This window comes from Prionailurus bengalensis, chromosome B2 (assembly GCF_016509475.1).
Source record: "Prionailurus bengalensis isolate Pbe53 chromosome B2, Fcat_Pben_1.1_paternal_pri, whole genome shotgun sequence".
Lineage (NCBI taxonomy): Eukaryota > Metazoa > Chordata > Mammalia > Carnivora > Felidae > Prionailurus > Prionailurus bengalensis.
Window position 1 is genome coordinate 98,398,914 of NC_057349.1, and position 16,035 is coordinate 98,414,948.

Consider the following 16,035-nt stretch of genomic DNA (forward strand, 5'->3'; position numbering starts at 1 on the left):
AGAAAGAGTAGTTTATAGTCCATAGTAGATGGTATAAAAGTAGCCAAGACTTGGAAGATTTGCATAATGGAGTTGTCTAGTGTCTTGAGCCCTTCGATTCTCGGAATGTGTTGTAGTAGCTCTCCTATTGGCAAAAATTCTTTAAATTCAATAGAGTTTTATATTATGTAGTGATTTTTTAAAGTCATGCAGTCTGCTGAACTAGAACAGTGTTGCACTTCCTTTAAAAAAAAAAAAACTCGTTGGGGCGCCTGGGTGGCGCAGTCGGTTGAGCGTCCGACTTCAGCCAGGTCATGATCTCGCGGTCCGTGAGTTCGAGCCCCGCATCAGGCTCTGGGCTGATGGCTCGGAGCCTGGAGCCTGTTTCCGATTCTGTGTCTCCCTCTCTCTCTGCCCCTCCCCCGTTCATGCTCTGTCTCTCTCTGTCCCAAAAATAAATAAAAACGTTGAAAAAAAAAATTAAAAAAAAAAACTCGTATTAATAGAAACCATGTTAAAACTCATTTCAAAGGGAAAAAATAGAATTATGTATGGATAGCTTTAAATTTAGAATATAAAGTTTTCAGCAAAAGCATCAATAATAAAGATATTACTTTAGGTCTGGGTGTGGAATTTTGCAAGCATATGTATTCGCTAGGGAAAAATAGTAAATTGATTGATCCAAACAGGCAAAACTAAAATCTGAATGTGTTTGAATGCTCTTTGTGTAAGAAGGAGCCACTGTCCTCCCTGTCACCATTTGCCTTGACATTCAACTTTCACTTCCATGTGTGCTTGTTCCAGCATGATTCTACTAGGATTATTTCTGCTAATATGTAACATGGTCTCTTTATGCTCCCTGAAACCGGTGGTATCACATGTCCTCTGGTTTCTTTGAAGGTGATGATGTTTCAGCTCTTGCCTTTCTTTGCAGCAGAGCCCTTCTAGGGAGTACCTTACCCTCATTATCAGCAAGCATAGTGATAAACAAAAACTGGAATTGGAATAAGACAGTGTTTTTAAAAGAGTCAAAATAAACAAAAATAAATGATAACGCAGTAGCTATCATCAATGATAACAAACCAACCAACCAACCCATGAAGCTGCTGAGCAGACTTGTTCCAAAAGAACAGCTTGTTTCCTTTACATAGCAATAGTTTCCACTTCTGATTATTTTGAACTTTTTTTTCTAATTTATTTTTGAGAGAGACCAAGTGTGAGCGGGGAGGGGCAGAGAAAGAGGGAGACAGAATCTGAAGCAGGTTCCAGGTTCTGAGCTGTCAGCAGAGCCAGATGCGGGGCCTCAAACTCGTGACCCACGAGATGATGACCTGAGCTAAAGTCAGATGCTTAACCGACTGAGCCACCCAGGCTCCCCCTCCACCTCTGATTTTCTTATAACAGTGTTATGTGCAGTGCTTGTGCTCACAAGATAGTCACATTACAACAATTTTTTCTTCGTGTAGGAAGAGTTCTTATATTTGGGTACTGTTTATTCTGGTTCTCTAATTCCTTAGAGCAGAGTCAGCAAATGACAGCTGCAGGCCACCACCTGTTTTGTTTTGTTTTTTAATAAAGTTTTATTGGAATTCATCCATGCCCACTAGTTTACATATTACTATGACTGCTTTCATACCACAAATGCAGAGTTGAGTATTTGCAACAGAGGCTATATATATGGTCTGCAAAGACTAAAATATTTACTATCTGACCCTTTAAGAAAAACTTTGCCTTCATCCTGTTTAGGTTTCCCAAAAATTTCAAAGCATCTTTATGGAGCAACAGAGAATGCAAACATTTCCAGACTATGATGCGAAGATAGCTACTATGGAGAATTTGGGTTTGGCAGGACCTGGTATGGCCTTGAAAAAGAAGGCTAACTGGATTTCCTTTATAAAGGTAAGGAGACCTGTGTAGTGATAGTCACCTGTCAGTGATGTCAGCATGGTAATAAAGTATCCTACAAGCAGGCCAAGCAACCTGGTAGCACCAGGTCTGTCTGGTCCCTATTCTTCCCTCGCCTCAGTGCCCTAAGCAAACTGTCCCATAGGACCAACGGTAGGTACACCAATCTCCCCCAGCTCCTTCCTGCCTTGGGTCCATGTTGAAGTTAGCCATGTTGACCTGCCTTCTCTGAAAAGCCCCCATGATCCTGTACTCTCTATTGGGTCAGAACTCTCTTGTTGTTAGTGGTCTTGGCTACTTGGCTAGAACAAAGAATAACGTTCAAAGGTATAAGTGAGCTGTGTAAATCCAGCTTTTTAGTCAAAAACTATTCATTGAGTATATACTATGTGTGAGGGATGACCCTTGGTGCTGGAGATACACAATTTACAAACAATACAGAAGCAGATTAAACAAGATGATTTTGGGTAGTGGTAAGTATAGTGGATTCTCATTGTTTGGGTTACTATGTTCTATAAAGTTAACACAAACACTAAATTGACAAATACAGAACCATTGTTCATAGGGAAAATACAAGGTTTATTCGTCAACTGATCAATACATAACCTTGATTTATGTGTGTTTCTGTTTAAAGACTAATATATGTTTTTGATTCATTAACATTGAACTCATGGCCAATAGCACTATAACTCATGCCTGAAAAAAACTTATCAAACATATGTATATCTTCTATAACATATATCACAGCCTTCCTGTACTTAGGAACACTTAGGAATACTTCAGCACTATACCTAGGGGCCATTTTAAGCAGTGACATCATTAGTAAAAAACATGAAAATGTAGAAACAAAAAGAACTTGTTTACAGTATGAGAACTGAAACAAGAAGGCAGAATGTCACCTTGTTTGACCTCATCTGGGAATGTGGGGTTGGATGACTCAAATTTTTCACCATCCTTTGCATGTCCATGAATAACCTGGATAGATATGCTACTATTGGTTTGGGTTTTAAAAATAAATTTTAGTGAGTAGAAAAATTTTCAAATACAAAATCCATGAATAATGAGGATCAACTAATTGTGAAAGAAAGAAAAGTCTTGTATGGTAAGATGGGCGGTGGGAAAGGAGAGAAATCTTCTGGGGCTTGAGCAAATAGGTGGTTGGTGTGGGAAAAGCCAGACTTTCTGTTTTAGATTGTTACATTTGCCTTCCAACTATGATAGCAAGGAGATAGTTGGATATAATAGACTGGAGCTTAGAGCTAGATATAAATTTAAGAGTTATGAGTATGTTGGGGCGCCTGGGTGGCTCAGTTGGTTAAGCGGCCGACTTCAGCTCAGGTCATGATCTCACAGCTTGTGAGTTCGAGCCCCGCGTCGGGCTCTGTGCTGACAGCTCAGAGCCTGGAGCCTGTTTCAGATTCTGTGTCTCCCTCTCTCTGACCCTCCCCCGTTCATGCTCTGTCTCTCTCTGTCTCAAAAATAAATAAACGTTAAAAAAAAAATTAAAAAAAAAAGAGTTATGAGTATGTTGATGTATGTACAGCTATGGGTCTAGTTTTTGAAATATACCCTATTAATGCAGAAGGTAAATTTTTACTGTGGAGTATTTGTGGTCACACTTTTCTTGCCCCATAAATCAAGTGTGGTGCCCAACACTGATGGATTTAGGGTCTCTCCTGCTCATGGATGGTGCTGTGTCGTCCCAGTTGAAGCTAGTAATGTATCTCATAGGCCAGGCACCAACAGGAATTGCTGCTGCCATCTCCCTCCATGGATCTGTGAACCCATGCAGACCCTTTCCAAGATGTCCCATGATCTTGGCAAACTTTCTAGCACCAAGATTAGATCCTATTTCAGAAGGCCCTTGAATCTCTTTGCTTGCAACTTTTTTAGAACCATTCTGTTATGTTGTAACTTTGTATGAACATGTTTGTCCGTTAGATTAAGCCAAAATGTGATCCTTGGCAAAAGAAGATGTTGACCAAACTAAAAGAACGGAAAAGAATTGATGCATTAATGCAAGTCCAAGCAAAGTTTTTGAAGGTAAGAAAATAACCATGTTCCCTTGTAGATAAAATTCTTGCTAAAATCATTCTCCGAAAATTGAATTTTCTTTCCCTTTTAAAGAAATATTAGCCATGGATTTTCTATGAAAGCTTTATTTGGAACGTTCTAATCTAATTGCAAAAGTTTTATAGCCCTGTTAGTTTTCAGTAGAAAGTAACAATTGTCAAAAGAGCTGCATTTCGGTCCAACTTCAGCACTAATACTCTGTGTGACATTGGTCTAATCACAAAACGTCCTTGAGTTTGTTTCCTCATCTGTGAAACAGAAATACTGGATAAAGTTATCTTATTTTTATTGTGGTAAAAATCACGCAGCATAAAATTTGGCATAGTAATCATGTTACGTGCACGTAGTAGTGTTCAGTATATTCACATTATCATGAAACAGATCTCCAGAACTTTTTCACCTGGCAAACAGAAACTCTGTACCTATTAAACAACAATTCCCTATTTCCTCCTCCCCACAACCCCTAGCAACCACCATTCTATTTTCTGTTTCTAAATTTGACTACCTTTAGATACCTCTTATAAGTGGGACTCATATAGTATTTGTCTTTTTTGTAACTGGCTTATTCCACTTAGGGTAATGTGGCTTCATCAAGATTCATCCATGTGGTAGCATGTGGCCAGATTTCCTCTCCCTTTTGTTTTTCACAAACATTTTATCAGCTTTATTCACAATAGCCAAAATCTAGAAACAACCCAGATGTCTTTCAGAGGGTAAATGAACTAGTTGTGGTACATCTGTACCATATAATAGCAGTCAGCTGTAAAAAAGAACAAACTAATGATATACCCAAGAACCTGGATGAATCTCCAGAGAACTATGTGACTGAAAAAAAGTCAATCGCATAAAGATGGTATAAGTCCATTTCTACAATACTCTTTTTTAAATTTTTTTTTAAGTTTTTTTTTTAATGTTTATTTATTTTTGAGACAGAGAGAGACAGAGCATGAACAGGGGAGGGTCAGAGAGAGAGGGAGACACAGAATCCGAAGCAGGCTCCAGGCTCTGAGCACAGGCTCTGAGCCTCAGCACAAAGCCCGACGCGGGGCTCAACCCACAGACCGTGAGATCATGACCTGAGCTGAAGTCGGACGCTCAACCAACTGAGCCACCCAGGCGCCCCTCTACAATACTCTTGAAATGACAAAGTATAGAAATGGAGAATGGATTTGTGGATTGTAGGGGCTAAGGAGAGGCTGGTGAGGAAGGGAAAGAAGTGTGGTTATAAAAGAGCAACATAAGGGATCCTTGTGGTGATGCATTTGCTCTATAACTTGACTGTATCAAGGTCAATATCCAGGTTGTGATATACTGTACTATGGTTTTGCAAGATGTTAACATTGGCGGAAATGGAGTGAAGAGTACATGGGATCTCTTTACATTATTTCCCCCTCTTTTCTTCGATTGTAGTAAAATAGACATAAAATTTACTATTTTACCTAGTTTTGTTTGTCTCAAGTTTTTATTTAAATTCTAGTTAGTTAACATATAGTGTAATATTGGTTTCAGGAGTAGAATTTAGTGATTGGTTATTTACATAGAATACCCAGTGCTCATCCCAACAAGCGCCCTCCTTAATGCCAAACACCCGTTTAGCCCATCCCCCCACCCAACACCCCTCCATCAACCCTAACCACCTCCCTTCCACCAACCTTACATTTGTTCTCCACTGTTAAGAGTCTCTTATGGTTTGCCTCCCTCTCTTTCTTTTTCCCTTCCCCTATGTTCATCTGTTTTGTTTCTTAAATTTCACATAGGAGTGAAATCATATGGTATTTGTCTTTCTCTGACTGATTTATTTTCCTTACCACAAGAAACTCTAGCTCCAGCCACATCATTGCAAATGGCAAGATTTCATTCTCTTTGACGGCTGGGTAATATTCCATTATACACACACACACACATACACACATTTTCTTCACACACACACACACACACACACACACACACACACACATACACATATACATATATAGATACTTTATTCATTTTGAGAGAGAGACTTCATGATGAGCAAGGAAGGGTCAGAGAGAGAGGGAGAGAGAGAATCCCAAGCAGGCCCTGCACTGTTAGCACAGAGCCTGATATGGGGCTTGATCCCACGAACTGTGAGACCATGACCTGAACTGAAACCAAGAGTTGGATACTTAGCCAGCTGAGCTACCCAGGTGCCCTGTTTTAACTATTTTTAAGTGTACAGTTTAGTGGCATTAAGTACATCCATAATGTTGGATAATCATCACCACTGTCCACCTCCAGGACTTTTCATCTAGCAAACTGAAACTGTAGACCCATTAAACAATAACTCCTCATTCTTCCCTCTCCCTATTCCCTGGAAACTACCATTCTAATTTCTGTCTCTATGCGTTTGACTACTCTAGGTACCATGTATTAGTGAAATAATACAGTATTTGTCTTTTTATGACTGACTTATTTTACCCATCCACATTCATCCATGTTGTAGGAGACATTAGAATTTCCTTCCTTTTTAAGGCTGAATAATATTCTCTTGTGTGTATCTACCATGTTTTTAAAAATCTATTTGTTGATGGACATCTGGGTTGCTTCCACCTCATGGCTATTATGAATCATGCTGCTATGAACATGGATGTGTAAATATCTTTCTGAGATCCTGTTTTCTATTCTTTTGGATATAAACCCAGTAGTGGAATTGATGAATCGTAAGGTAATTCTGTTTTTAATTTTTATTTTCCATAGAAATATCAGCATTTTACAATACTACCAACAGTACACAAGAGTTCCAATTGCTCCACATCCACATCAGCACATGTTATTTTCTTCCTTCCTTCCTTCCTTCCTTCCTTCCTTCCTTCCTTCCTTCCTTCCTTGTTCTTTCTTCCTTCACCTCCTCCTCCCTTTCAATGCCCCATCTGTCTCCCCCTCCCCCTCCTTCTCCTCCTCCTCCTCCCTCTCCTCCCCAACTACCTTCTCTCCCCCTTCTTCTTCTCCTTCTTCCTGTCTTTCTTGATATTAGCCATCCTAATGGATGTGAGGTGATATCTCATTTTGGTTTTACTTTGTATTTCTCTGATGATTAGTGATTTTGAGAATCTTTTCATATGCTTATTGGCCATTTGTATATCATATTTGGGAAAATGTCTATTGAAGTCCTTTGCCTATTTTTAAATTGGGTTATTCTATTTGTTGTTGTTGAGTTGTAGGAGTTCTTCATATAGTCTGGATATTAAACTCTTATCAGATATGTAATTTGGAAATACATTCCCTCATTCCCTAGGTGACTTTCACTCTGTTAATTGTATCCTTTGATGCACAAAAGTTTAAAGTTTTATGTAGTCACATTTGTCTATGTTGCTTTTTTCTTGCCTGTGCTTTTGGTGTCATATCCAAGAAATCATTGCCAAATTCAATGTTATGAAGGTTTTTCCCTGTTTTTGTCTAAGAGTTTTATAGTTTTAGGTCTTATGTTTAGATTTTTAATCTATTTTGGGTTAATTTTTTTGTGTCTGGTATAAGATAAAGGTTTAACTTCATTGCTTTGCATGTGGATATCCAGTCCTAAAACAATTTGTTGAAGAGACTGTCCCTTCTCTGTTGAATGACATTGACATCTTTTGATCATCTGACCACATACTCGAGGGTTTATTTCTAGATTTTCTATTCTATTCTGTTGGTCTATATGTCCAATTTATTCCCGTACCACACCATTTTGATTACTGTAGCTTTGTAATATGGTCTGAAATCAGAAAGTGTGAGTCCTCCAGTTTTGTTCTTCTTTTTCAAAGTTATGTTGGCGATTTGGAGTCCCTTGAGATTTTGTATAAATTTTAAGATGAATTTTTCTACTTATGCAAAAAACGCCATTGGGATTTTGATTAGAGATTGGACTAAATGATATTTGAAGTTCCTTGTGATATTAAAATGATTGAAATTCCATAATACTTGTATCACTGCAGTAGGAATTCAGCGTTGGGACTATTATTTGATTCTTTACTTCCGGAAAAGAAGGAACATTTATGCAGTACCTACTACATGCCAGGCGTTCTTGCAGCAATCTGGGGAGATATATCCTAGTGTTCTTGTTAGGACAGAACAAGAACAGGATTCCAGCAGAGATGCAAGCCCAAGTCTGCGTCCTTACAAAGCCTGTTCTTCCCTCACACTACCCAGCTGCTTCTTCCTCCATCTCCTGTCAGCTTCCTAATAGCAAACAGGGTTTGTACCCAAAATGATGGGTGTTCATCTTTTCACTCGTCCCACAACACCTCTAGGGGAGCAACCTGCTATTGTGTTTAGAGGGTTGTCACACAATTTTAAATGAGCTCCTATGTGTATTTGAATACTTACAATGTTACATGGATGGACATATGTAAGGGAATCGTGATGTTTGAGTATGATTTTATTTTTTAACTGAATAAAGCCCCACTTGGGACTGCTTTCCTATTCGTGTGTACATGCCCACATTCTTGCTGAAAAGAAGGGAATAACGCTTTTCCCAACCATTCATTTCCCCCTTGTACTCCTTGAGATTTCCAGCCCTGAGCGAGTGATGCAAGTGCTCCAAGACCACGCGGCGAAGACAGTCATGCTGGCTCCATCTCATCCAGCTTTCGTGGCTTCCCAGAGTTCGCATCAGTGCAACTATGACAGTATCTGGGAGGACATTTATAGCAACACCAACCTGTACCAGGTACAACAGGAAGAAATAACCAATGTGCCTTTCTGTTCTACGTACCACCTGTGTGTATGCCTTAGAAATTTACTTTGGTAGTTTTGCAGAGACCCTCCCCCTAAAAGCTTTACTACCCAGCCAGGCTTGTTTTTATTTCATACACACACACACACACACACACACACACACACACACACACATTTATATACACACACACACACATATAATTAGCATTTAATACACTTAAATGCTAATTAAAAACAGGCATATAAAGAAGTGTAATATAAGATGTTGCTGCTGGGACCTATACTCAACCAATACATACAAATGCAAAGCTTCACACTTTAGTGCTTAACGGACGAAGCCACCCAGGGGCCCCCACTCCTTAGTGCTAAACACCAAATGAGTTGGACAGTTGTTAAATATTGTTTTAGAGGCAAAGTGGTGTGTTTTAGAGGCAAAGTGGTGCCCCCAGGGTTGGTTCTTTTGGGAGAAACCCTCTGGAAAAAGGAGGAAATTGAGCCTGGACTTGACGGAATCGTGGGGCTCGGGGAAGTGGTGCTGGAGAGGGAATCACATTCAGGAGGGAAGCATGAACAACAATGCGGAGGAGATACTGTGCATGGAGTGTTCAAGTCCAGTTTGGCTGCATGAAAGATTCATGTGGAAATAAATATAGGGAAGAGAGGTGTTTTTAAGAGGGGGAGAGAGTAGGTTTTGAATGCCTCTAAATTTCCGACCAAGGAATTTGTACTTTTCCTGTAAGGGAAGTGATATATACGAAGCTGTATTTTGTAGGAAGGTTAATTTAGTAGCAGGTGTTAGTTGGATGGGAAGAGGGAGAGATTGGAGGCAGGGAAGCCAGCCAGATAGCTACTACATAAGATGGGCCTGGAGCTTGGCAACGAAAATCAGTTTCTACACAAAGCTATTGGATATTTGTCTTCACGGTGGTACTATATCACTTTTGAATAATCTGCTATTATTTCTCTGTTGCTCTAAGGGAAGAGTTTTGTTTCCTTTGCTTATTTAAGATGGGAAGACTCAATATGTTCATTGTCTGAGAGGAATGAGCAGTGGAGAGGAAGGGATGGAAGATACGAATTGTTAAATCTGAGAAAAGGACCCTGGGGAAAGAGGAGGGAATGGAATGAAGAAACCAGTCCAAGGAGTAATTTTGAGAAAGGGAGAATGGCATCACTTCCCTTGAGGTGAATGAGGTATATAGAATTGTCACCTGCCAAAAGATAAGGTGTGGTAGCTTGTAAATGGCTCTGGCTGTCTCCAGGAGAGAGAGAAGAGGGAGAGGATGTCTGCATTAGTGAGGTGGGAGGTGAAAGTGACAGGTGAGGATGTATATCACTTCTGGGAACACCGCAGGGCCACCAGTGAGAAAAGAATGTAAGGATGGCCATGTAGCTAGTGGGTTCAGTTGAAGTAAGAGGGCCTGAATTTGTCTTGGGCCCAATCTGCATAATAATCCTATTATTTTCACCCCTAAAGATTAATTGTAGAGTGACTAAAAATTATACATAAAGTCGAAGGTAGGGAGAAGTTTAGTAGAACGCTAGAGAGAGCACTGTCATGGTCCATCATCTCAGACTGTGTATGGGAGAAAGCGAAACTTGAAATGAGTTACAGATTAGCTGGAAGCAAACCTGTAAGTGCATGTATGTATACACACACACACACACACACACACACACACACACACACACACACCACAACTTCTATGCACTTTTCAATCTGTTTAGGTAAGGATCTAGAGAACCTAATAAAAAATGATTTGGTCACACAGATCAGGAACAGATACAGCATATCATGGCATGGATCTCCCTGGCCTCTGAATTCTCTGATAGGGCATGACTACCAACGGCACTCCTCAGCTAGCATCCTGCAAGAATTGAGAAAGTAGCCACATTTTTCCTAGTCCATTGCCATTTCATACTGAGGTATATGTCACCTTGCAGGAAGACCTTATACTAACAAGGGGACATTTAAAAACATCTGGCTCTTTTGTTTCTTGAACCAAGCTTGAAGGAAAGGAGGTAGGGAGTAGGAAAGAAGGGAGGGGGCGAAGGCAAAGTCAGCCCAGGTATCTCAGAATAAGACCCCTGCTCCTAGGATCCTGGACAGTCTACCTCTTGATGTTGATATAATCCTCCATTACCTGAAATTCTGGTATTAATATTTGAGGGCCGTTAGCACTAATATTCTTTTCTCCTTGACTGAGAGAATGGGGCAATTAAATTCCTGGGGGCCAGATGAGGGTGAAAAGAGGTGAATGTGAGTAAGGGAGTGGTGAGAGGCAAAGGAAGAGGGAGTCGGAGGCAAAGAGCTTCATGTTTGAATTCATGGAGAATGGTCCAGGGTCTGGCTGGACCAGCAGGCCAGAGTTGTAGCAATGCCTATGGGTATTTAGGGGACAAAGGAACTTACCAGAGAAAAGCAGAAGGTGCATGGTGACAGCAGGAGATGCTGGCTCAAGTAAATATTGAAAGGCAGAAAACACTAAGAGGTGCCCAGCCACCCAGTGGAGAGAACTAACACTTCTGCCATTCTCTGTTAACTGCTTTCCTCCATTTGCAGATGAGGTAGAAAGTCAAGCAGGGTATGATGAAATGCAGTCTGCTTTCACCAAAATCTGTTGTGAATGCAATTGCCTAGTGTTAAATAGGAGGGAAAAAAAAAGAAAAGAAAGAAAACCACTTCCTCTGGCTATTGACTGACTTGTAAATGTTGTTCTTGGAATTAGCCAAAGGGAGAAAAATGTGAGCACCTCTTTTCAAGTTGATATACACCCTAAATAGACTTAGAATACCTATAGATTTTAGAGGTGGATCCTGAGGGGAGCCATATAACACACATGGATTAACCTGCATGTTAGTGTCATGCAAGTTTCTCATTCATTCATTCATTCATTCATTCAATGATTATTACATGGATGCTGCCTTTGTGCCAGGAATTGTACTGCTCAGGGAATGAAACATGCAATAAACAAGTGAACAAAAAAGTAAATCCACGTCTCTAACTTGTGGGTTCCATGAAGAAAACCACAGGAAAAGGGGGCAGTAGGGTAGAAAGGAGCACTCTCAGAATGATGAACCAAGCTCTTTCAGAGTTGGGGACATCTGAGCTGAAATCTGATGAATGAGAAGGAGTCAGCCATACTGGAGAAGAGTTTTCCAAGTAGAGAATGGAAAATAGCACAGTGTCTGAGAAAGGAAATTCTGAGGCAACAATCAACAGTTTTCTACTTTTCCTTCACAGTTTCCTGTGGGTGTTATTTTGTGACCTCCTTGGGTATATCTGCTCTGGTCAAGAGTCACTTTATACAGTATCAGGGGACCAATAGTAGTGTGATGCCATTCTGAATGTTGAATACTAGTCGGATGAGATTAGAATTAAGTGGAAGGTGGCAGCTTGGAGGAGTCATAGGAATGTGGGTATGAATTTTAAAGCTCTGTTACTATTTTGCAAGCATGTAGCAGTCAAGTATGAATTTTAGCATCTATATGCTGGTCAGTATTCTGATTCTGAAGTTGGCAAGTGATAATAGCCCGTGAAAAATGACTTTCTTAAGCGCCTTCTGCATGAAGGAAAGCAAACCTGGTAGGACTGTCCATTTTAACAGCTCTGAAGGAATATAAGCACTAATTATGTATAGCACAACTGCAGAACAATTTCTGATCAATTTTCTGTGAACACTATTCACCAGCAGCCTTTCCTTAGGGATTTTTTTTTTAAGAAAATAAATGTTTTATTTTAGAGTAGTTTTAGATTTACATAAAAGTTAAAAAGATAGTGTAAAGAGTTCCCAGGAATCCCTGTCCAGTTTCTCCTATTATTTAAAAAAAATTTTTTTTAACGTTTATTTATTTTTGAGAGAGAGAGTGAGCCAGAGTGCAAGCTGGGGAGGGACAGAGAGAGAGGGAGACACAGAATCCAAAGCAGGCTCCAGGCTCTGAGCTGTCAGCACAGAACCTGATGTGGGGCTCAAACCCACGAGCTGTGAGATCATGACCTGAGCCGAAGTCGGACACTCAACTGACTGAGCCACCCAGGTGCCCCTGGTTTCTCCTATTATTAACATCGATCTTTTATGTTACTTTGTCACACCTAAGGAACCAGCATTGGTACATTACTGACATCTAAACTAGACTATCTTTGGAATTCACTAGTTTTTCCATGAATGTCTTCTTTGTGCTCCAGGGTACCACGTTATCTTTAAGTGTCCTGTTTGCCAGTCTCCACAGGTCTGTGTCCATTTCTCGGTCTTTCCTTGTTTACCATGACCTTGACAGTCTTTAGGAGTACTGGCCAGGCAACCTGTAGAATGTTCCCTAATTTGAATTTGTCTGATGTTTTTCTCATGGTTATACTGGGGTTATAAGTTTGGAGGATGAGCACCTCAGAGGTGCAGTGCCTTTCTCATCACATCATATCTGAAGCAGATGCTATCAACCTGATTTATCACCGGGGATGTTACTCTTGATCATGTGGTTAGGCTAATGATGTTTGACAGGTTTTTCCACTGTAAAGTTACCATTTTTCTCCTTAAGAAGTTGTTAGAAATTAATTTTAAACTACAGAAATAATAAATAAATGTCTCCTCCTAGTAAAAAGTGGAAACATCACTGAAAAGTTAATGCTTTAACTTTAGCTAACGGGAACTCTAATACTGGGTCCCCATTCTACTTCCTCAGAGGTTAACATGGTTATTGGCTTCAAGCCTTTTTAATGCATTTTCATTTAAACGCATGTTCTCGTTACAATATATACATATAGCATAATTTTGTGTTTTAGTTTTGTATATAAATAATCTATCATTGGGGGGCCTGGGTGACTCAGTTGGTTAAGTGTCCAACTCATGATTTCTGCTCAGGTCATGATCTCAAGGTTTGTGAAATCGAGCCCTGTGTCCAGCTCTGTGCTGACAGCATGGAGCCTGCTTAGGATTCTCTCTCTCTCTCTCTCTCTCTCTCTCTCTCTGCCCCTCCCTCACTTGCTCTCTCTCTTTCAAAATAGATAGAAATCAACTTTAAAAAATTATTTACATGATCTGTCATACGCCATGGATCTTTGTGCAACTTGCTCTTTTTTGCCCAATAATATGTCTTAGAGATCTGTCTCTGTTGTTCTTTTTAATGGCTGCACTATATTTTATTATATACCACAGATCACACAGACACCTCCCTGTGGATAAGCGTTGCCATTTTTTATTCCATTAGAAACCATTCCTACTGAATTTTCTTGTACATGCCTCCTTGTGCGCGTGTGTGTTTCTTTAGAGTAGATATTTAGAAGTGGATTTCCTGGGTCACAGAATGTGCACATTCAAAATTTCCTGCTAAAGTGGTATATCGTTTTTCTCCCAACCAGTAACTTATGAGAGAACCTGCTTTCCCACGTCCATTTTAACACAGAATGTGTTTGTCTGAACATTGATAATATTTGTAATGTTTCTATCACAGTTTGAATTGGCCTTTTATTTACTATCAGCATGGAAGGCTGGCCACTCTTTTCTATATACACAATTCTATTTCCAAATTCACTTAAAGATCTGGGTTTGGGGGATAAAGAAAAAAATACCAAATCTTCTTAGAATTGTTAATTGAAGATAATTTATAACTAGAAAGAGGTAATTCTGGTCCAAATGGACTGCATTTTTTGATAGCCTTCTGAAAAAACTTAAAAATAATTTAACTGTAGTCCTAACCAGGAGAAGGAATAGACCAGGCAGCCCTGTGTGGATCTTCCCGAACCTTCCAAACTTGTATCATATCAAGTTACTTGTATCCAGTGCTTTTCCCCAAGAAAATCCCTGTTTACTCAAATGGTTATTGATGTACAGACATTCAATACTACTATTGACCATCATATATCTTTTTTTTTTTAATTTGCATCTAAGTTAGTTAGCATATAGGGCAATAATGATTTCAGGAGTAGAATCCAGTGATTCATCCCTCACATATAACACCCAGAGCTCATCATAAGTGTCCTCCTTAATGCCCATTGCCCATTTAGCTATCCACCCACCCACAATCCCTCCAGCAACCCTTAGTTTGTTCTCTATATCTAAGAGTCCCTTAGACCATCATATTTCTAAAGGTATGGTTTAAATGGTCACTGTTCTTTAACTTTATGGAATGCTGAAGGGGCAGAAAACACTAGATCAACTTTGCCTCTTCTTTTGCTTCCTTTTAAAAAAAATTTTTTTTAATGTTTATTTATTTTGAAGAGACAGAGCATGAGCAGGGGAGGGACAGAGAGAGAGGGAGACAAAATATCTGAAGCAGGCCCCAGGCTCTGAGCTGTAAGCACAGAGCCCGATGCGGGACTCAAACCCACAAGCCATGAGATCATGACCTGAGCCAAAGTCGGACGCTCAACTGACTGAACCACCCAGGTGCCCCCAACCTCTACTTTTGCTTCTTCTTACTGGCCATACGGAGGAGAGGAGAAGGGACAGCTGTTTTCCCCTGTGTTACTGCTCCCCTCCATTGCCAGAGATATTATGAGTACATGGTGTGCCCTCGCAAAAGTGTTATTGTATACAGTAGCTCCGGTGTGCAAGAAGTTCAGGGACACATAAAACACTTCTTTCCTGGTTTCCCTCATCAATTCAATAAGGCACTTTAAAAACAAACATTTTCTGTTGGCACTAATTACATGTATTTATCATAAAAAATTTGGGAAATATAGAAAAGTTCAAGGAAGAAAATAAAAACCAGCCATTATTTTACCACCCAAATATAACAATAGTATTGTTAACATTTGGTATACATTTATCCCTCTAGTCTTTTTATTCTGTAGGTATACACAAGGAAGCTGCAGGGACATTTAGGAGGTGGGAAATACATAATAGACATATTTTCCTTGTAATTCTTTCCCCCTCCACTCCCACTCCATTGCCCCTGCCAATTTCCCAGAATAAAATGAGATTTGCAATCAGTAGAAGTCTCAGAACTGTCCAAATACACGAACTCAGCCGTGCTGGCAAAGACCCAGCCACCAGGGAGAGTAAATGTCAAAGGGTTTACCTGCCTCGGAAGAAAGTACAAACGCAGGTGGTGTTGACATTCTGTTTTCCGGTCAGCCCTGCTGCTTACCTGCTCAGTGTCCAGCCTTCTTAGGGAGATACACTCATGTACCTTTGGTATTTCCTAAGCAGTTTACTTCTGTGGGCTGTGGTTGTTCTGTTTTTCCAGTGGGTGCTGGGCTCTCTCCCGTTACTCACCCTACCCTGTTGTGCCCCCTTCCTCTCTTCCTGGCAGTCTGCTGGGTATTTTTGTGGCTTGTTCAGTCATTCCTTCAAAGTGTCTTTCACTGTAACTTGATGTCACTTTCTGTTCCTTCCTATGTAATTCTGGGTAATTTTAGAAGCAGCTGAAAAAGTCACAGTCCCATCAGAGAAAGGCTGTGGT

At 40.1% G+C, this 16,035-nt stretch overlaps 1 protein-coding gene across 1 annotated transcript in view; it reads left to right on the forward strand.

Annotated features, from left to right (window-relative positions):
- The first annotated feature begins 1,716 nt into the window (after positions 1-1,716).
- Positions 1,717-16,035, forward strand: part of LOC122489847 — a 60,560-nt gene continuing 46,241 nt past the window's right edge. The window contains exons 1-3 of the mRNA XM_043592075.1: positions 1,717-1,878; positions 3,826-3,927; positions 8,465-8,626. Coding sequence (XP_043448010.1) covers positions 1,753-1,878; positions 3,826-3,927; positions 8,465-8,626 — 390 coding nt within the window. The 5' untranslated portion in view covers positions 1,717-1,752. The remainder of the gene's footprint in view (positions 1,879-3,825; positions 3,928-8,464; positions 8,627-16,035) is intronic.